The sequence below is a fragment of the Hydra vulgaris genome, chromosome 04 (assembly GCF_038396675.1).
Source record: "Hydra vulgaris chromosome 04, alternate assembly HydraT2T_AEP".
Classification (NCBI taxonomy): domain Eukaryota; kingdom Metazoa; phylum Cnidaria; class Hydrozoa; order Anthoathecata; family Hydridae; genus Hydra; species Hydra vulgaris.
This window is the reverse complement of record NC_088923.1, coordinates 27,973,201-27,997,500: the sequence shown is the minus strand read 5'-3', so window position 1 is coordinate 27,997,500 and position 24,300 is coordinate 27,973,201. Positions and strand designations below refer to the sequence as shown.

Sequence of the window (24,300 nt, the reverse complement as noted above, 5' to 3'; positions counted from 1 at the left end):
TTAATTTAAGATTCAAAAACCTTGCTTATGATAGATAGAAGACTAATGGGACGGTAGTTAGACAAGTCAGATCGCTCTTCAGAGTTTTTGAAAATAGGCATCTGTTAAGATGCGGCTTTCCAGCAGGCTGGAAAACAAGACTCTGATAAGCACTTTTTAAGTAGTTTTGAAAGTATAAACTTTAGCTACGGAGAACACTTCTGTAAGACTATAACAGGTATGTTGTCCGGGCCACAAGCTTTAGAAAAGTCTAAGCAGGAAGACACTTTTGATACAGAAGCTGGAGTGATACGAGCATCAAGCAATGGACCAACCCATTTGTCGGCTATATCAGGTAGATATAGCGACTATTGGAATCAATAGATGATATTGATGAAAAGTAAACAATTCAACTTTATCTTTAGGTGAGGTGACAAAGTCTGAACCATACAAGAGAGGTGGAATAACAGATATGCCCTTATTATTAATACTATTAAAGACCTAAAACCATCGAGAGTGAATAAAAGATTTCATACCAGCCTGAATCCACGAAGTTATGTAAGAAGCACATTTGTCAGCAGGAAGACAAAAGATTTCTACCCAAGGGCCATCATGAAGAAAATCACTGAAAGAGTCCCAGTCAGCTTTAAGGTAGTTGTAAGAGGTACAATGATAGAGGGATTCAGGTGATGAAGAAGAATGAGATAATAGTTTTAAAGTGATCAAACCGTGACCAGAAGCACCTAAGGGTGAATGTGGAGAAACTGAACACTAACTAAGATCAGAAACAAGACATAAGTGGAATAGAAAAGGTAAATGATTCGGGTTGTCTGGAAAATGAGTTGGAAAGTTGACTATATGAGTTAGAGATTGAGAAAGGCAAAAATTGAGGGCCTTAACGCCAACAGAGTCACTGACACTAGAGCCAAGCCATTCAGTGTGATGAGCATTAAAGTCATTAAACGCCCAGACCAACAATGTGACTATTGGAATCTTTACAAATTAAAGGAAGATAATCATCAACACTATCACAATATCGCAAGATGAGACAGCTGAATTCAAATTTGTCTCACAAAGAGCAAGAGGGTGTTTTAAGTCACAGTTGGCTTCTCCTTGCCTTTGCCTAAAAAAGCGTATCCTACAAGGCAGCAGGACATGAAGCAGGTTGTACTGGGTTACATGTTACCAGTAGCAGGATAACCTGACCTGACCTGAAATAAAAACATTCAGAGTGTTTTTAAAAACATTTTAGTCCTTTAATTTGCATTTTTGTGGTTTTTTAAAAAACCATTAAATTTAATTAGTTTCCTTAATAAAATAATGCATGACTGGAATCAACCATGATTTAAACCAACTTAAGAAACAAAACGTAGAGTAGAAAAAATGGCAAATCTTGTTTTTATATACAGAACATTAAATAATGATGTATTGGTTGATTACTTATAGCAGTAATATTGATAGAAAATCTAATTTACTCAAATAAAATGCTTTTTTTAATAGAAAAAGTTTACTTAACACAGGTTAAAAACATTTTTAAAAAAGTTTACTAAACTTGTTTTTATAAATAGAACATTAATTAATGATGTATTAGTTGATGATTTATAGCAGTAATATTGATAGAAAATCTAATTCACTCAAGTAAAATGCCTTATGCTTTTTTTAATAGAAAAAGTTTACTAAACACAGGTTAAAACATAAAAAAGCAAAAAATAAAAAAGGAAAAGAAAGAGTACTAATTGTACTCGTAAATGTTTAAAAATAAAACAAACCAATGTTAGATTTAAAGATGCAATTTATAGACGATAAGACTAATCTAAAAAATTTTTGTTTTTATTTTTTTTAAAAGTTGAGTACTGATGTGGTGAGGTTAGAACTCTGTAATTCTTGCTTATAAAACTACCACTGCACTAAACACTACCACTGCACTGCTTTTAAAGCCGCCACTGCACTACTTTTAAAGCCACCACTGCACTAATTTTGAAACCACCACTGCACTACTTTTTAAGCCACCACTGCACTACTTTTATATTAGTAATTATGATTAAAAGCAAGATAAAAAAAAAATTCTTATATTATTCATATTTAATATTTTTCTCATATTAAGAAAATGTGAAAAATATAAAACTCTTGATTCATATATATAGCAAGAAAAATAAAGATAATAGTTGTTTATTTTAAAATTTTAAAACAAAACCTTACTATTCAAGTATCATTATAATTTGAGATCCAAGATCATATACATCGAATATACTCATCAGTCGAACATGATGCAAGCACTTCATGATCTCTATGGTAGATAAGACATCTTCCTTAAGCTTTGGTGTTACTTTAATGTGCTTGGCTGCGTATATTAGAGAAGTAGAAATTTCTGAAACTTTGTAAACTTTCCCAAACTTTCCTCTGTTAATAAACAATATAAAAAAAATTGTTTTTTATTTGAATTAAAATTTTATCTTATTTATTTTTGTTTAACTATTTTTTATATAAATTTTAGAATACTTATTTTTTTTACTGCAAAGAGTTTTATTCATTTGTTACTTTTTTTTATAAACTAGATATGTGTATGCTTCTTATATTTTGCTTTTATATATATATATATATATATATATATATATATATATATATATATATATTATATATATATATATATATACATATTTATATATATATATATATATATATATATATATATATATATATATATATATATATATATATATATATATATATATGCCATATCAAATGATGCCATTTGTCTTTTAGACAAGGTGCAAAAATGCATTAGAACATAGTTCCATTTATGTTTACAATGCACTTTTGCACCTAGTCTAAAAAAGAAAGTGCATCATTCGAAGATCATCTCTAGATATCGCATTACATATATATGTACCTCAAACACTTTTAGGTCAGCAGTTAGGTCAGCATTGCTGATGCCCACCCTAATTTCGAGGGCTGCAAATATATATATATATATATATATATATATATATATATATATATATATATATATATATATATATATATATATATATATATATATATATATATATACATGTATGCTACATGTAACTTTCATACATGTAACAATTCTTGCACCATATAAAACATTCAAAAAAATTTATTTGTATTTTAAGCTTGCCATATTAATAATCTTTGTTTATATGAAAGATCATATGAGCCTTTAATTTGTTTGAAGCACTTTTTAATATATTTTGGTATATTTGTCATTAAAAAGCCAAGGGTGATGAATTGATCGACAATACCCTAAATAAGTTTAAAATGGCTGAGAAGATTTTTAAATGAATATATATCTGAGTATGATGAATAGGTTTTTTTTTATTAGACCTATTAACCCAATTTAACCCCATTCAAAAAAAAGGCAAAGGGTAAAATAACCAATTAGTTTCGCCCCTTTATATTCGGCGCCCTGGGTCATCACCCTACCAGGCACTACCCTATTGCCGCCACTGCATACATACATACATACATACATGCATACATACATACATACATATATACATACATACATACATGCATGCATGCATGCATGCATGCATGCATGTATCTATATGTTATGTTTTGATATTTAAAAAAGAAAATTAAATAAATCATGAATAACTTCTTTATAAGACACTTTTTTTTTACATTTTATTTAATTATTTATATTTTGGATGTGTTTAATGTGAATTTTAATGTGTATTTAATGTGTGTTTTTCAATCTTTTTTGACAGTCTTTTAGAATAGGAACATAAGAGCAGAAGACCACACAAAATACATAGTTTCACTGACAGAAAATTATTCCTCGCGTCAAAATGGTGCAACAGTTTAGGTTACCAAAAAGTTGGAAAAAGTTGCAATAGTTTAGGATTGTTTTTCTCTTTTTAGTGGAGCTAGACCTGTTCATTAAATAAACTACATTATGGATTGACTTGTTTTTTGTTATATTCTTGAGTAAAAAATGTTTCCTCATGCTGATAACAATACAGTTTTTTTACAGCTTTTCAACAAGACGACCCAAAACACATACCTAAACTCATTAAACAATGGTTTGCAATGAAATCAAATTTAATTAATGAAGTAACCAGCTCAATTATCAGATCTCAATCCAATTGAAAATTCAATTAAGTTGAACTTTTAGTTGAACCGATGTCAGTTTTACGATATCAGTTAGGAAGGAGGCATGAACTTCTAATTAAATGCTCATCCCCGGTGCTCTCTGATAAGACCATAAGAACTTCTTAGAGCACCTAAAATAAAATTAACAAAAAAAAACTTTTTCTAAAACATAAATCATCATTTAAAAATGTTGATAAGCACACAAATTTATTGTAGCCACATAGAATAAGATTACACGAGAAAAAGTTAATAAACTCATTGAGTCTATCAATATCTAAAAAGATGCGTTGTGATCATAAAAAATAATGATTATACAATTAATTCTTGATTTTGTATTTTGTAAAAGTTATAAAAAAGTTGATGTTTTGGAAGATGATATTTTTATATTAAAATACCAATACATGCAAAACAACATCCTTATTCATTTTCAGGTAGTCTAATTGAGAACAAATCTTTAAATATAATATTAACAATTTGATTCCGTTTGAAAACAATTTTTTTTTGGAAAAATACTGCATTCAGTAATTATTGTTGAAAAAATATAACTTTTTATTTGTTTGTATATAATTTTAAGGACATTGCAATTATTTTTAGGCATTTTCAAAAAGTAAGAGCTGACATTACCCTTATTTAACCTATTTTATTATTAAAGTGTAAAACTTATACAAACATATACTTTATTTAGAGCTTTTTTTTTTTTTTTAAACATCTTCGCTTCCAACAAGGCTGCAAGCAACCACTAATTAGAGTTGGAAGTTACTGGAAGAGAAAAGATGAAGATTGTAGAGCAAGATAACGATTGACAGACGACTAAAAGGATTGCAAATTATATGAATCAGGAAAGCAAGATGAAGGAAACGAATTACAAAGAACTAATGTTCGAGGAAAAAACTAGACGAATACGAGTTTTTAGAGCCCTTAGGAACAGTCACAGAAAAAGGATGAGACTTAATTGAATGACAAGTAACACAAGAATGAATTTGTAAAAAAAGAGAAAGAGAAGCAACATTACGACGATGTGATAATGGTTGGAGATTGGCTGCAAGAGCAGGTCCAACTATGTTTACAATGTGTTTTTGCACCTTGTCTAAAAGAGAAAGGACATCATTAGAAGATCCACCCTAGATATGGCAAAAATATTCCATACAAGGCCGGATTTGAGACTTATACAGATAGATAATAGAATCCGAAGTAAGAAAGTGTCGAACTTGATAAAGAGATGCAACCTTAGCAGATGCTAATTTTGCAATGGATTTGATATATGGTTTCCAAGAAAGATTGGAAGTAGGAGTTAATCCTAGAAGAAGAAGAGTAGATGACTCATCGAGTACATTACCGTTCATAAATATAGGAAGATTTAAACTATTGCGATAACCATTGGCTAAAAAAAATTGGGTTTTATCAGAATTTAAGTTCACCAGCCACTGTGAGCCCCATGCTGTAGCAGAAGTGAGATCCTTTTCAAGCTCAAATGCCCCCTCCAAACAATCAGAGAGTGTTGGCTTCTTATCATGACAAGAATAAATGGTAGTATCATCAGCAAACAATGCCACCTTAGATGTGAGAATATCTGGAAGATCGTTAATGTAAATTAAAAAGAGTATAGGGCTAAGGATAGAACCTTGAGAAATCCCTGAAGTTACAGAATATGAAGAAGAGTGCTATCCATCTAAGACAACTTTTATACTACGATTAGAAAGGAAGGACTCAATAATCTTAGATATGTCAAACCACAATTTGCACTAAATAAAGTATACGATTCAATAATCTTAAAAATCTTACCAGATACACCGTAAGAAGAAAGCTTATGGAGAAGATCAGTATGCCAAACTTTATCAAAAGCTTTAGAAATGTCATGAGCGATGACTTTAATCTCTCCACTTTTATTTTATGCACAATAAAACCTATCGGTTATTACTGTTAGCAAATCAGCTGTAGAACATGCGGTAGTGGTGTAGTGGTAGAGCGCTTGCTTTATAAACGAGAGGTCTCGAGTTTAATCCCCACCACGTCCCGGGTAGTACTGTGCTCAAATCATTTCTTTGAACAGCGGCTTTATTTATCAAGACTCGTGTTTCGGAGTTATAGAGTTGAGAGAGGGTTATAACCACAAATAAGTAGCCTCCTTATCTGTAGTGGCCTTCTCAACCTTAAGGAGGTGAATTAACAAAAAAACAAGAAGAGCGAAATCCATATTGATGATCAGAAAGTAAGTTATTAGATTCAAGATGGGAAATTAAGTGTTTGTTAATTAAAGATTCAAAAACCTTGCTTATGATAGGAAGAAGACTAATGAGATTGTAGTTAGACAAATTAGATCACTCTCCAGAAATTTTGAAAATAGGGATAACAGATACCGTTTTCCAGCAAGCTGGAAAACAAGACTCTGCTAAGCACTTAAATAGTTTTAAGAGTATATACGAAATTAAATAGTTAAATAGTTTTGAGAGTATAGACGACAGCTCCGGAGAACACTTCTGCAAGACTATAACAGGTATGTTATCCCGGCCACAAGCTGTAGAAGAGTCTAAACAGGAAATCATTTTAGATACAGAAGCTGGAGTGATACAAATGTCACGCAATGTATCAACCTGTTCGTTGAAAATATCAGGTAGAACACAAATAGTGGAATCAAGAGATGATAATGATGAAAAGTTCTTAGCAAACAATTCAGCTTTGTCTTTAGGTGAGGTGACAAAGTCTGAACCATACAAGAGAGGTGGAATTATAGATTTGCCCTTATTATTGATACTATTAAAGATTCTCCAGAAGTCACGAGAACCTAATTTTTGTGATGAAATATAAGATTTTATGACCTGAGAATAGTGAGCTTTGGCGTTAGACAAAACCTTTTTACAATGGTTTCTCGCAGAAATAAACAGACGTCTGTTTTCTGGAGAATTGTTTTGCTGATAGATTTGGAAGTAACGGTTTTGATAGGCAATCGCAGCAGCACATTGTCAGGAAAACCATTGAGGTGAGTGAGGCTTGACCTGGAATCGTCGAGATGGAACAAAAGATTCCATGCCAGCCTGAATCTACAAAGTTATGTAAGAAGCACATTTGTCGACAGTAAGACGAAAGATTTCTACCCAAGGGCCATTACAAAGAAAATCACTGAAAGAGTCCCAGTCAGCTTTAAAGTAGTTGTTTTAGTCACCTTTATGGTAGCTTGGTAATTAATTAATCTTGAATCTAATAACTTTTTTTCTGATCATCAATACGGATTTCGATCTTCTCATTCTACAGCTGATTTGCTAACAGTAATAATCTATAGGTTCTATCGAGCATTAGATAGACGAGGAGAGGTTAAGGCTATCGCTCTTGATATTTCTAAAGCTTTTGATAAAGTTTGACATGTTGGTCTTCTCCATAAGCTTTTTTCTTATGGTGTATCATCTTTAAGATTATTGACATCTATAAAATTTTATTCAAGTTTTTTATTAAAAAATCTTGAAGCAGATATTTTATTATTATTATTATTATTATTATTATAAGTATATTTTAGACAACAAGCATATACAATTTTAGTGCCAGGTCCATAGTTTTTAAAAGAAAAATATTATTTTAAAATTTGAATAAGTGAATGCATGGAATTATTCACTAAAATTATTCACAAGCCATCAATTGATTATGAAAGATATATAAGCTTGATTACTAATAACAAGTTTTTATATATTCAGATTTACAACAAATGTTAAAATTAGAACTATTTAATCAGGTTTTTCCCTTCAAAAAAACTACTACAAAACTACAACTTTTATTTAAAACTTTATTTGAGGCTTTCTAGAATTTTCTAATTTTGTGATTAGTTTTGTTTAAAGCATTGTAGAAAATACCTTATTGTTCTTGAGTGCTTATGCCTAGATAAAAATGTTGCAGTTGAAATAGCATGAATGATGAGTAATTGAATGATGAATATTAGGTATTAGATTATTTTTGTATCTAGATTTTATTCTTACACCTTGCTTCTAAAACTTTGAATAAACAAACATGCTAAAAACTAGGGCTGGTAGATTACTCGGTATTTTACATTAATCGATTAACAATTAAATTTCGAAAAATTAATCGATTAATAGATTAATTTTCGATTAATTTTAGAAAAATGTGTTTATAACTTAATAAAAAGTAATTTATATTTTTTATGATTTTCTTTCTCTTTTAATCAGATATGATCTTAAAAAACATAAATTATCAACAGTATCATCGTTTAAGCTAGTTCTTAAATTAGTAACAATTAAACCAGCTGCACTAAAACTTCTTTCTGCTTCTATAGAAGACGGGGGAAGACTTAGCATGGCATTATAAATCTTTTCTAAAGAACTTGGCCTGTTTCCAGTGCTTTCGAGAACTGCAATTTCACGTTTAATGCATGTCAAAACTTCTTAATTTAAAAGTTATCCCTTTAGTTTTTTCTGCTGCTGAAGCTGTATTAGCTATTATTTCTGCTAATTCTTCACCTTTTTTTTCTTAATGGTTCTTCATTACAAGTGTACTCTAACTCAGACTGATATGCTGCTTCTACTTCCTCATGTAGAAATAATTGTAGGTATATTTCTCTAGCAGTTTTAGCAGTTTTATTTTTATGTAGGTATTTCAAAAGATTATCTGGATTATCTTCTTTCAATAATTCTCTCCGAGACAGCAGTAAATAATTTTTGACCAATGTTAGTATTTTGTTCTTTAAGATTTTGTAGTAAAAACAAAATAATTTTATCAGATTTTATCAGATCACAGTCTCTTTTCCCTAGTTCCATAACACTTAACTCTACAACATGTAGAGCCTGAACAATATCAGAAATGTGTTTTATTTCTTCTTCTATTAAAATTAAATCTGTTCTAGATATATCAACAAGAGCCTTTGCACTAACATTTTTTAATTTTAAGAATCGTTTTAACATACTTATTAGTGAATTCCATCTTGTTTTAGTATCCAAAATAGGCTTGAGTTCTTTTCCTAAATCTGCTCTACAAATATTTTGAAGGGAATCGTTTTTAAGTGGAGATTTTCTAAAAAGTTTGACTATTTTACAAACCTTCGATATGATAATGCCATAGTCCTCATTAAACTGGATTTCCTGTGAAACAAAGCTATTACTTTCCTCATTCCAGCGTTCTTCAGTGTTGTTTTCATCATCAGGGTCGGAATCAAATGTTTCATTTTCAATCTTATCAGTCATTATTTCTTCTTGAGTTGTTTCTATTTCTAAGCATTTTTTCTTATAAAGAATATCACATACAGCAAGATGAATTCCATGGCAGTAGAAAAGTTGGTCTATAACTCCCATTTCTCGTCCCATTTTTTTCATTACTGATGCACCGTCAGTAACACATCCAAAAACATCATTGATCAAATTTAAGCCAAATTCATTTAATTTCTCAATAACAATATTAACAGCTCTTTCTGAAGGCAATGAACCATTTATTCTAATCATTCCAAGACCATAGTGACATTGTCTGAACAATGTACATTGAGACATAAATACCTTCTAGTTTTACCAGAAGTCCACTCATCAAGAGAAATTGAAAACCTTTCTCCTTTTAATTTTTTTTGCTGAAGCTCTTGAACAACTTTTAACTTAATTGAGTTTGCGTAGTTCATAACAATTGTCTTTATAGCATGTCGATCATCAGGGATTTTAAGTCCTTGAGCTTTCCAGCCATTTTTATCTTAATCTTTGCTATTGGCCAAAGTTGCAAAAGGGATACGATCAACAGCAGTTAAACGAGCTAATACATCTTCAGCTTTGCTACCTATATTATTACAATAGGTAGCAATACTTGGCTGTATATTTTTAGACTTCTCTGAAATAACTTTTATCAAATAAATTTTATGTTTGTGCTCTAAATGATACAAGAAACTTGAAGTTGATGAATGGAATTTAAGTTCAACTGAACAATGTTTGCACTTGTATGTTGATTTGCCTTTATTTTCCAATAAAAAGTGTTTCCAAACTTCAGAGCGGTTTTTTCCAAACGACATTGTTACAATGTCGTTTGGAAAAAACCGCTTTTTCAAATATTATAAACAAACAAAAACAATGCTTTTTTCATAGCGCCGTTTCTTAAGCACCATTTACAATGATTGTAAATGGTGCTTAAGAAACGGCGCTATGAAAAAAGCATTGTTTTTGTTTGTTTATAATATTTGACCGGATGCCGGAAAATAAAGACAAATCAACATACAAGTCAACACAAGTCTTGTTCGTTAAAAAAACGCTTGTAAGTGTTCGTAAAAATCTTTGAAACAAAAAAGCGCAAAGTTGTTATATTAAAAAAAAATTAATCAATTAATCGTTTGTTAATTAATTGATTAATGATTAATGGTTTTTAATCGATCAATCGTTAATCGTTTACCACCCCTACTACAAACGCCCAATACTTTGTAGATAATTAATTTTTCTGTTAAAAAATTGAACTATTTTTTTTTAAATAACTTTGATTTTTCTGCTTAAGAAACTAGAAATTAAAACCTAATTCTTGTTTTTAGCCAATGCTTATTTAATTTTGTCTGCCATTATATTTTATACTTATTGGCAATACTTTTGTATATATATATATATATATATATATATATATATATATATATATATATATATATATATATATATATATATATATATATATATATATATATATATATATATATATATATATATATATATATATATATATATATACTATTATATACTATAACATATACTATTATTGGCCAAAATAGGTATATAATTTTATCAGGTATATACATTTTTTTAATGAATATAACCTTAAGCATAAGATCAATTGATATGTTATATTTAATTTAAAACCTATTGACCTGTTTGTATAGCTTCCGTGATGCCATGGTGCGGAATTCAGTATCATTTGATGCAAATTAATGGTGTTCTAGAAATACAAGACCTTGACAGACAGCACTATATCTTTTGACTGGGGATAAATTTTATGTCTAGATTTATATGATTATGAATTATTTTTGTTTTTCAATGGTTATACTTAACAGCAATTTGTCTAAACATAAGTTTTAAGAGATTGTGTAACTTTTTTTACACAGCAACTAAAAATTTGCAGTTCTAGGTTAATACTTTTCTAAAGTACAACATATTTATCTAACAAAAAATTTATCAATTATGCCTAGTGTACTTTGCTGTAGGGTCAAATCAAAAAAGGGTCATATATTTCAACCAATTTAAAGAAAACTTTGTGGGGCACCATCTTTAATTTTCCTGATTTTTACATATTCTTATGTGCATTATGTAGATAGGTTAAATTTGAAATTTCAGACTTCCAAGTACAACGGTTCAGAAACTATAGGCTTATAAACATGACACATTTGTTTTGATCTAAGATTAACAGCATATAAGACCATTAGACCCAACTTTCTGAAAATGCAAACATTATAAACTTGTCGAATCCACATCAAAAATGCCAGCATTTTTAAATAACCCTATTTTTCAATCATCAACAGTTGAATGTATTACTAGGAACCAGTGCCCCTCTAATCTGCCAACTCGTCTATGTGAAGGGTGCAACTAATTATAAGTCATTTCTTAACAAAAAGTAAGATATGGTTGGTTGTCCTTTCCTTGATCTGGTCTTTATAGTAAACAGGGGCATAAATAAAGAGGGCAGTAACTTTTTAGAGATCTTCATTATTGTTCAAATAAAGGTCTCTAAATTAATTTAGATATTTAGATACTTAATTTCTAAATACCTGAGTTAATTTCAAAATGAAACCATTGTTTCTTTAAATTCTATTCTATTATAGGTAATCAGTGGTCTATATGTGGTCTGGACTCCCTCCCCCCCCCCCACTCACTAAGGGGAGGGGGAGGGGCGGGAAAGGGTTTGGGGTGGCACTAATCAAAGGAGAAGCTTGTTCTTCACACTGAAGAACAAGCTTCTCCTACTTTTCTCTCTGGTCTTTTTTAAACATTTCTGTCTATGTAGGCCTTGCCAAACTGCCTTTGCTTTTTTCTGACATTTATTTTCCACTTGTTAACACTTCATTGTCTTTTTCTTGTGAGTTTTCTGCGAAACATAATTAAAGTAACAATAAATCTATTTTATTGGAAACTATTTATTAAACTGCCTTAAAAACTTATACAAACTACAATAAATGAACATATTATTAAATAATACTCTGGTATGATTCAAAAAACATTGCTTTCATAGTTAAAACAAAAAACTGTTTTCACTAAATAAATAGCCCATCTGTATTCAGAATAATTTCCAAGTCAATTAAATTGTCTAACTTATCCTTTTCAACAGTTGGCAGATTAGAGGGGCACTGGTTCTCAGTAATACGTTCAACTGCTGATGATTGAAAAATTGGGTTATTTAAAAATGCTAGCATTTTTAATGTGGATTCGACAAGTTTAAAATGTTTGCATTTTCAGATAGTTGGGTCTAATGGTCTTATATGCTGTTAATTTTAGATCAAAACAAAGTGTTAGAAAAATTTACAAGCATCTGAAAATTGGACTTTTTAGGCGAGTGGACATTTTGCTTTTAGATATATTTAAGTTCTAAATTGCAACAAGCTGCCTATATTTTGCCCATTTATTGCAGACAGTGGTAGCTAATCAGAAAACTTATCTGTAAAGACTTGTGGATGAATGGAATAATGCTACAGTTAGTTTCATTTTGGCATATTTTAGCAATTTTATTATTTTTTCCAAGGTTGAGGAGGTCATAATTTTTTTCTAATTTAACACAAGTTAATAAAAACCACTTTTTAAAGAGAGAACTATCCAGAAAATAGTTCTAGAAAAAATGAGACACTTGTTGAAAGTTATACAGCTCTAAAGTAGTCTGTTTTGACCATTTGTAAATCGAGGGGGTCCAATGTGTCATGTTTATAAGCCTACAATTTCTGAACCGTTGTACTTGGAAGTTTGAAATTTCAAATTTAACCTATCTACATAATGCACATAACAATATGTAAAAATCAGGAAAATTAAAGATGGTGATTGGTTGAAATATAATGATTTGACCCTGTAATTTAGTAAATTACAGAGTCAAATCATTATATTTCAACCAATCGCCTGTGGATCTATTACAGTGTAGTAGTGGTTATGTTTCAACTTCAAAGGTGTTCACTTATCAATTTCCTAGAGATGAATATGAAAAAAATGAATAAAGAATATACCTAGGAAAAATCAGAATGCAAATAAGTTTACTGTTGTGTGCCGACTATCATTGGCTGTTTTAGTTGATCTCCTTCTAAAGGAGATCAACAAAACTGTCACTATACAGTATAAGATGACACCAGATGAACTAAATAGCTTTAGAGAACATGATTTTTTTCCAATTTGGTAGCATCAAGGAAAAACTATTGTAAAGAAATGATCTTATTGTATACAACATAAATGATAATAATAATGTTGTTTATGTTCAGTCAAAAGAATATGTATGTTAGTACACATTAGTACTCCAATTCTAAAAGGTAAAGCGTCATTATGTTGTAAGTATTGGTCAGCCTTTAATAAGATCATGCATTAATTAAAAAATAAAGATATTTGCCATAAAAAAATGTATTACTCAAACATATGAAGCGTATGACTCAAAAGAAGGTTGGTAAATTTAATTATGTATGTAAATGTATCTTATATGTATAATATATATATATATATATATATATATATATATATATATATATATATATATATATATATATATATATATATATATATATATATATATATATATATATATATATATATAATGCCCTTCTATGGTGCTCTACGATAAGACCGATAGGTCTCCTTAGAGAACAAAATACCGCTATTTACTTTAAATGTTAGAAAACAATTTTTTTTTATTTTTTTTAATTAATAAGGTGCTCCAACAAGACCTAAGGGTTTTGTCGTAGAGTTGAACGGAAGAGTATTTAAGGAGAAATTTCATGCCGCCTTACATACCTAGACCATCAAACCTTGGACCCTCAACTATAAGCCAGCGCTCCAGTTATAGGGCACCGCAAGAGCGAGGCTTCACAATATAGATAGTGAAGAGTTATTAGGAATGTTTAGTGAGGCTGAAGAAAGATCACCTAATGCAACAATTTGTTATATTTCATGCAAATTAAGATAAAGAAAAGAATCAAACATTAAATTACCAAGATAGTTTAGATCAATTATCTAGAGAAAATGTAATTATGTGGTCTATTCAGACAGCCCATAAAAAGAGGATGATAAATCTAATGAAGCATTGTAATATACGAGCAGATATTTCAAAAAAGCACGCATGCAAACGCCAAAAAGACAAAAGCATCAAAAAGACAAAAGAAAGTTAAAATGACAGCTGCATGAACCTTCTTACAACGAAATAAAGAGTTTATATACATTGTCTACCAAACAACTTGATGACTAAGATGATGTAATGCCAGATAGAATTATTGGGCAAAAACTCCGTCACAAACGGTAAATTTGCACAAGTGTTGTGACTTTGCAAAATATTTTGATAGGCGCCTCTGGCTTATCTTCACATGGTGTCTATCGTTACAAATGATTATTATAGTGTTCCATTTATAAAATTGATTATTTTTATTATTTACTAAAAGCCAAGACAACTATTTAACCTTAGGGTATCTAAAATGTCTTAATACAGAATAATATAAAATACAACACTGATATTTTTGGTAATGAAATGAAATATATCTTATGAAATATCAAAATGAAATATACTAATTTATTTTGTTTGTTAAAGATATAATTATTTTTAAGAATTTAACATCTTTTTATTTTAGGATGTGGGTAACCATCACCACCCTATTCAATAAATTTCTTAACGTAACCAAAATTTACGAATAGCAACAAAAAGACTTTTCAAAAGTAGGATTGGTTGTGGTCTTCAACTTTAGCTTCTAGGTTATACCTGGTGCCAAAAGCCTAATTCAGGTTTTAAATTGTTAACTCATTTTAAAATAATTATAGTTGTTATTATAAAGATTTATTTCTTTTATTTTTTTAGGTTGGGGAGGGTGGAGCTCAGGGCCCTCCCACAAGTCAGTATGCATACCACCAATGAATGAAATTCTTGAAAGAAATTTTTTTAATGTTTTTTATACTGTGTACTAGCTTCACTTATTTTTTTAAATATAGAAATATTTATTTATAATTAGAGAATTAAACATTTTCGAAATTAGGATATGTTAAACCATCACCACCATATCCGCCACCAACTTTAATATATATCAATCATTTTTGTTGTTCTAGAATAAAATTATAGCAACTTTTTGTATAAAAAAATTGCTAGTTGCTAAAAAAAACACACTCTTTATTGAAAGAAATATGCTCATTTTCAGAGTGAAAGTGGTGGTTCGGCAACCCTCTTAGTGGCGGATCCAGGGGGGTGGCTAGGGTGGCTAGCCATCCCCCCCCCCTTTTATTCCATAATTTTAACAAATAAATAGGGGAGAGTGTGAATGAAAGAGCCAGGTTTTGAAAGAGCCAATGCCATTATTTATAACTTACTGGCATCCGATCATGATTGTATTTTACTTTTTATGTGGAAGCACTGGATAGCTTTCACCCACAAAAAATTTACGGTTCTACTAAAAAAAATAGTGTCGTAAGAATGCACTAAAAATTTTGAAAACAAAAAGTAATTTTTGGTGGGTTTACTTATTTAATTTTAAGATAAATTGTATTGTATTGTTTGATAAATGATAATTGCTGCATTGCTATTGTTTGATAAATGATATTTGCTGCCCTTCGTTTCCAAATATAATATTTGATTAAAGTATTGGTAAAAAATGTTAAACTTAAGGTTATGTATTTAACCATAAAATTTTTTGAAAGAGCTAACTGTTTATGCTCTGAATAAGCCGGCTTTTTTTACTTAAACTTAATAATTGTTTTGCGCTTTAATGACTTCATTTTTTTTCGTAACGCTTTATTGAGCATATTCTATTGAAATTGAAGTCGTTGAAAGAAATATTTGAACCTTGAGAAATATGATTTATTAAATATGTTACTATTTAATGGTTTTCAGCTATTTTTCTATGCAATTTTAAGCATTAAATTGTAGGATAATTTTAAATTAGTTTTTATTTTGAAGCATGTTTTTTAGCTGACATTTTTTTAGATAATAAAATGTAAAAACGATTATCTGCGTATATTTGATTTTACTTTTTATTTAATATTTACATTTTTATAATGTAATAACATAATTTTAACAAAGGAATAATAGTTCTTACTTAAAAATCTTTTTTTATTTTTTAGTATGTCCAGTGGTCCACCTAGCAAACGTCTTAAACAGCAGTGTCTCAGTTTTACAGGCATTTCTTCTTCAAATGTTAATGCTGCAGCCCTTCAAGTTAATGATACTGCCAACTTTGTGAGTGTCAATATACCCTTATAATCAAATGAAATTGTTGAAGAAAGTTCATCATCTGCATTGGATAATGTTTAGTTATCAGTGTCTCTTCAGTTGACCCACTTTGTGTGCAACAGCCATTAAATTTAGTTAGTTGCACTGACATTGCTTCAATTATTGATAAAAATATTCTTAGAAAAATGAGTGATTCGGAAAAAGTTAACTTCTAGGACAATTGTTGGAAACCATCTGCTAATTTCATATTTGAAAAGGAGAGTTTCACAATTGCTCAAGGTAAGACAAAAAGCATTTCTTTTCTATCAAAATGGTTTGATAATTTCAAATGGCTGAGATACAGTAATCAAAATAGTTACAAAGGTGCATGGTGCATTGCCTGTGTATTATTCTTGAGAGTATCTGAAAAAGAGAAGTTGGGTGTTTTTGCTAAAACACCATTTTTAAACTACAAGTCTAAGAAGCTTCTAAATAGCCACGAATCAAAGGCATATCACCAAATGAGTATGAAACGGTTATCAACTACCAAGGCACACTTAGTAAATCCAGTATTGCGTATCGACTCAGCAATTAATTCAATGACTGCTGAAAGTATAAAAAATAATCAAAGGGTGCTTCCAACAATTATTGAAGCCGTCATGTATTGTGCACGCCAACAAATTGCACTGCGAGGCCATCGGGATGATGCCATTCAATTTTCTGAAAATCCAACAACAAATAAAAGGAATTTTATTGCCCTGATCCGTCTTCTTGCAGAGCAAAATCCAGTTTTAAAGGAACACCTACTTAATGGACCGAAAAACGAACTATATACTAGCAAAACTATACAAAATGAGATAATCAACATTGCCGCTAACTTGAATCGTGACTATTTTCGTAAGTGTCTAAAAGCTTGTCCACATTTTTTGATAATTACCGATGAGACAAACTCATATGGTCGAGAAATTATTTCGGTCTGTATTCGTCTTCTTGACACGTTTAAAGAAAAGCCTAAAAAGGTGAAAGTTATAACTCGATTGGTGGAGACTGAGAGAATCACAGGAGAGTCTATTGCACTGTCTATCAAAAATGCACTAGAAGAAGAAAGTATTAACACCAAAGATTGCAAAGGACAAGCATATGATACAACGGCGTCAACGAGTTCAGGCAGAAAAGGGGTACAGACTTTTGTCAAAAAATGGGAACCATATGCAGACTATCAAGGATGTGTCCTTCACTCCCTAAATCTAACAATTTGCCATGGATGTGAGATTTCATCTATTAGAAATATGATGGATTCCTGCCAACAACTGTTTTCATTTTTCGATAACTCACCAAAGCGACAACGCTTTCTCCAACGAGTTATTTCTACTCAAGCGCCTGAATTAAAAAATACAAAGTTGAACCTTTGCAAAACACGATGGCTTGAGCGTCACAGCACATTTAATATTATTTATGAACTTTACAATTATATTATTCACACTCTTGATGAAATTGTAACACCATCAGTTGACATTTATCTCTATGATGATTTAGAACCAAAAAGTTGGAGTTGGGATTCTGAGACTCGGTCAAAAGCCAATGGATTACGACACACATTCACTAATTACGACCACATTATTAATTCTGTTGTGGCAAAGGAAGGTTTACATTCAATGCAACCAATTGTATCATGTCTTCAGGGTGAGTTGATGGAGATTTATCTGGCCTTCCAAAAAGTTTCGCAAATTTCTTCTTTCTATTCTACACTCCGCACAAATGCTGGTTTTCTACCATTTATCTCAAAGCCAAGAAAATTGCGCATTCTGTAAATTGTACTGGAAAAACTCCAAGGCTTTGTAGTCGTCAAATCCACCGTCAAATATACCTGCTACTTCACCTTTTGAGTACTACAAGCGTAATGTAGCCATTCCATTCCTCGACAAGGTTTCATCTGAGTTGGCAGCACGCTTTACAGAAAATAAGAGAGCAGATTATGAATTATGTTCTTTGATTTCAAAAGTTATTATCACCAAAGACAATGAAGAGTTGGAAACATCGTCAAAGCAACAAGCGGATAAATGGTATGGAATTCTTCCAAACCCATATGGTCTGAATAATGAGTTGCAGCGATGGAAACATTTATGTGTTGAGAACAATTTTTGTGGAATGACAATCACGCAACTACTTCAGCAACATGTTGACTCCAAATTCTTTCCCAATATTCGTGAGTTATTCCTCATTCTGGCAACTTTGCCAATTGGCAGTTGTGAGCCGGAGCGTTCATTCTCTTATGTACGCCGCATTCATTCATATTTACGAACAACGGTAACAACTGATAGATTGTCAGATTTGTGTGTGATTGGGATGCATTATAACAATTTACACAACTGAGTTTCAACAGAAAAAATTGTAAATAACTTCATTGCACTACATCCACGTAGGATGCAAGCACAATCTCGTTTTTATGACTGTGTTTAATAGTTTATGTTTGTATATTATGTTTCAATGAATAGATAATGTGCTTTGGATGACAAATAATTATTTCTAAAGCATGGAAAAAGTCATTAAATTTTTTAAGTTAAAATCAAATATTTTTTTATAATGTAGTCACCCCCTCCTTCAAAATCTTGGATCCGCCACTGCCCTCTAGCCTCCAGGAAACGCCTAATAGGTGGATGCTTGATAAATTTGTAGCCCACTATTACGCCTATTTTTTGATACCAAGTTATGGGTATTTAGATAAGAATTGACAAAGTTATAACAATTTAAGTGAAGAAAAATTAAATTTTGACCACAATTTTTTCAACAAATCCATATATCAAAAATTTCCCATTAAAAATCTCATAACTTTTTGTAAAATAGTTCGATTTCAATAATTTTCACCTTTAAAATACTGTTTAAAGCTCTTTCCAATGATATATAACAATCTAGCCTTTGATAAATTTAAAATTTTCAATCCACATACCTATATAACGCTAGTTGAAGTTTATATCAAACCCACATCAACTTATTACAGAGGTGCATTGTTAGGAAATTCTGTGTATCAACCTGGTGTCCTTGCCAAAACTATTATCTATAATGGTAAAATAAATAATAAACATCAATGCAAAACTTTTATCAATCATTCTGATGGAAATAGAGTAAACTAAATGCTTTTTAAAATGATGAAAAAAATTGAAAAACCTTGATGCGGAGGTAACAACAAACATTTTAACTATTTGATTATGTTCAAGACAGTGTATTTGTTATAATTGGTTAACAGAAGAAAATGTGGAATTAGTTTTTGAGTTGTATAGCAATCAACATGTAGCAAATTGGAGTGATTTAATTGATCTTTATGAGTTGAAAACTATTTATCTTTTAAAGCTTAGCAAATTGAATGAAATCTCCATCTCACCAAAACCAATTCAGCATCAGAATGTTAGCAGTCAGAAACTTCAGTCAGGGGCCATCCATAAAGTACGTACGCAGGTATGAGAGAGGGGGGTTTCCCAAAAGCGTGCGAACGCGTACTGACTTTTTCTGACTTCAGTTTTATCTGACTAGAATTTTTTTTTTTTTAATTTCTTTATAAATAATGAGAAAAAAAAAATCGAGTTAATTTTGAAAAAAAAAATGCGTACGTACGCGGGGGAGGGCGGGTCTTCAAAAGCGTACAGGTTTGTACAATGAGGGGAGGGGAGTCCTAAATCAGTGGTTTTACTGCTTACGTACTTTATGGATGCCCCCTTAGTTGTGTACAAGTTTTTTGTGATAAAACGATTGCTACACTCATCCATACATTAAAAATGATGATGGTATTGGCACGATCAAATTTACTTGCAAAGATTTGGAAAATTTGTAATTTGAAAGGTGTTGGAGCAGATATTCTTTACAAAGCTTAGTATGGTGCAGTTATAAGATCACACACGGATAAATTTGGTATTCATATTGGATGTGGCAGATACAGTTGAAAGAATAAAAATGTTAGGCTCAAAATGTTTAAGCAGCTAACAAAAGATACGTCTGAATGTATTTCTCATGTGTGTAGGGGTTTAGTTAACATTGCAAGGTTTTTTGACAATATTGTTCAGTGATGCATATTTTGTTTAGTTTTATTTGAAAAGTTATTAGATAAATTTAGTTGAATATTTCTGAAGCAATTCCTATATTTGTTGCAAAAGTTTTAAGTGGGTATTGATGACTAACATTGCCGCACTCCAGCAAATACATTATTAAAAAAATCAACAATAGTAAAATTTTAAAATATCAGAAACAAAAATGTAGCAAAGTATTTTTTTAAAGTATAAAAATTTTAAGATAACTCTCCACTAAAAGAAAGGTATAAAAATCATTTTTAATCGTCTTTTTTGAGTATTTTTGCTTAAAATGTTAACAAATATATTCAGTAACAACTTCAACTTTTTACACAAACTTATTTATTTAAATTGTGTAAAAATTTTGACTTTAAATTGATTAAAAATAGTTTCAAGGTCCCCCCGAATTGAATAATCGAATTAAAGTGGTTTTAAACAATTTAACGACTGTTATTATAAGATTGATACAATTTGCACTGTTTAAAAAAAAAAGTAATAAAATGTTCATTAAATTTTTTTTTGTTCTTAAAGAGAAGCTTGCTTGCAATGGTCTCCGCTATTAGAAGAAGTAGTTGAAGCTGCGCGGGGTCCTTGCCTTTGGTTTTAAAGTATTGTATAAGTTCTACACTTCAATTGGCGCAGTCATTCACAACTTGACAGTGCTTTGCAACATTTTTCACATAGTTGTAATCTTCATCCAGTGCTCGATAAGCAATTGCATCCGGTCTACCTGGTTTGCAGTCATCTGTACTATATACAATAGTAGCCAGGAACGTGAACCAATTAAAGAGACAAAAGAAGAGATGTTGTCACCGTCAATTTTTGAAAAAGACGGTTTTCCAGGCTTCATTTTTTCTTTTTTTTAGGTTTTGTACAGCTTCAATGCCATAGCAGAAAAATGTCCTCATCAAACATCGCAAAAACAAATAACTCTTCAGTTAAATACAAAGGTGTCTGTTGCTAGACAGAATGGCTGCAACACGAGTTGCATGCATTACGGTACCACTACATATCGGCGATGAACTGACGATCAACTTTTGGTGCGATAACTGAGATGCAACTTTGTAAAAAAAGCCTTTGCGTGAAACAGCAATTTAAATAGCAACAGTTGACAATCTAGTTTTTCGTTTTGGCTATGAGAGAGCGAAAGCTTCAACTTCGAAGCTGCTTAACTCATTCGCACTTTTCTCAAGTATTTCTTCTTTCTTTATCACTAAAAGACGTTTTTCTTCTTTTAGCTGTGCTTCTTCTTTTAGCAGTGCTGTGGGCGTTAACTCTATTTTCAAGGCATTCGTTGCAACCCGACTTGTTCTTCTCTTGCTGCGCAAAAGTTGTGTCACAACCAAATAACAATGACTATGATCTAAACTTTCCTTATACTTAACGTTTAGTTTACATGCGACCATCGTTTAAGAATAATTATTTGATTAAAATAAAACAATCAAACATTTTTATTTCGGCGCATACGTTTCTACTATATAAAATCTTTATGAATACATTTTTATGTTGTCCCAAATTTAAACCTTAACGGTTTATAATAGTTAGTGATACCTTTTAACAAAATCTAGCGCAAATTACTTTACTGACGTTGCCAATTTAAAAACGATTTGACTTTTTAATTCGGGGGACCCTTAAATTATTTTTTTAAAGTCGGACGGAATATATAAATTTTTTAAGTTGTTACTGATTTTATTTGTTAATATTTTAAGCAAAAATACTCAAAAAAGAGGTAAAAAAGGGTTTTTCACCTTTTTCTAATTTGAGGGGCTCTGACATTTTTATATTTTTTTTAAAAATACTTGGTGCATATTAGTCTAAACCTTAATTTAAAAGTTGACATGATAATTCTAAAATTTTGCGGCAAGGGACACCATAGGCGCAACTCAAATTTGGTACGACTTGTTTTTTGATGTGAAGTTGACTTAAAAAAGTTAAAAATAATTGTTTGTCCAAACAAAAACCCTTATTTGATCTATGCACACTCCCTACAACTATCTTTAGATAGTCAGTCGATGTATGTACACTCAGCTGCTCCAACCCCTGATATTCAATCGATGTATGTACATTTGTGTCTCGTGTCGAATCTTACCTAGTTTGAAGTGTTTCGTATACAAATATTTTCGAGCGCTGACAAGCCTGTTTATCTAGAACGACATGTGTAAATGTAAAAATTTAAAGAGTTGGCAAACGTAATTAATAGACGTCCCCCACCCCCACCCCCTCCTCCTTAATATGCCCGGTGACATAAGGCCAATATAAGTTTGTAGTTCACTCTTACAACAATACTTTGATACCAAGTTATAATTTATGACAATAAACAGAAAAGGTGAACTATGAAGTTGGATGAAATACACAAATTTTTAACTTGCTAAATGGGACTTTAATAAATTATGTCTAAACTAACCAATGAACGAATCTCTGTAAATGTGTTGTATAAATTTTAAATTACCGAAAGTACCAGAATCTATGCTTGTAACATTATTATTAGCAATCAGAATCTATGTGCTAAGATTTGAAGGGGCATGACGTTGATGGTGAGCATCAAATAAATTAAGCGACAACGATGACTCTAACAACGATAGCAGCAAAGTCAAATGAAAAAAACGCCGTAAAATTTTAGACGAAGCATCAACAAGTCAAAAGAACTAATAGAACATGAACTACTTTCTTTTATCCATTTTTATAACTGGTCAATGTTACGTATTTTACATTTTGTTAATAATTTAAACTTTACACAGAAACTAAGACGGCAACCGCATTTGGAAGTTGTATCCTTGGATTACTGGGCTGCGCACTAAAAATTTTAATTGCTCTTAAAAGATAGTCTTTATCAAAGCAGAATCTTCTGAAGAAACCTATCAAATGGGGATTCAAACTTAGGGGTAGAAGGTGTTGGTACCAAGGTGAGGAAACGAATCTAACTTTGTTGCGGTATGATGGTGTGACAATAAAGCTGTCACTTTGGTATCGTCATCGGTTGGAATTCCACCAGTTCTTGCTGTTAATCGATACAACCAAAAATATAAAATTTTATACATCAGCCTATACCATAATTATATACATTAATTATTAAAACCCTAATTGATTACCTTATATACATCAACCCTGTTATATTAGGGCCAACGACACCGGGGGAAGGTGGGGTAAACACGTACCCCCTCCCCCTACGTTTCCTCCTTCCTTTTTTTTTATCTTGGCAATATTATTAAGATTATTTTTGCAATGGCTGTTTGATCTAACATCATCTATCATTGGTTAGAAAAAATCATGTTCATCTATCAGAAAATTTTTTTGTTTGAGGTGTTTTTGAAATTCTTTGTGTAGAAAATGTGTTTGAAAATTGGTAGTGAATGTTGATTGTGGATCTTGATCAATAAACTTTTTTTATTTTATTTGTTATTTCTGCTTACAACTAACTTAGTTTTAATTTATCTATTTAAATAAAAAACCATATCTCAATCATTGGATAATTAGTTATTTATAAAAATACCATGGATACTAATTGTTGGTTCCAAACTTAGAAAACAACGTAGAAAGTAAAACATTAAGGTTATAATCACATCAGTAAAACATTAAGGTTATACTCACATCAGCTTTTAACTTAAACATTATATTTTGAAACAAAATAAATTATTACTTCCAAATACAAATCCCGGTGTGTGAAAAAGAAATTTATATACAGACTTTTTGAGCACCAGAAAAAGGTATTAAAAGAAATTAAACTGGGTGTTACTGAACATTCCAAAACATGCTGTGATATCTTTGACTGATAATAATAAAAAAAAAATTAAAAAAAAAAAATTATATATATATATATATATATATATATATATAT

The 24,300-nt window shown here is 30.7% G+C and overlaps 1 protein-coding gene across 2 annotated transcripts in view; it reads right to left on the bottom strand.

The window, feature by feature from the left end:
• Positions 1–24,300, bottom strand: part of LOC100199733 (myosin light chain kinase 3) — a 64,128-nt gene that overhangs the window by 31,048 nt on the left and 8,780 nt on the right. For both annotated transcript variants that reach the window (XM_065795963.1, XM_065795965.1), the window contains exon 6: positions 2,179–2,379. In XM_065795963.1, the coding sequence (XP_065652035.1) occupies positions 2,179–2,379 (201 nt within the window). The remainder of the gene's footprint in view (positions 1–2,178; positions 2,380–24,300) is intronic.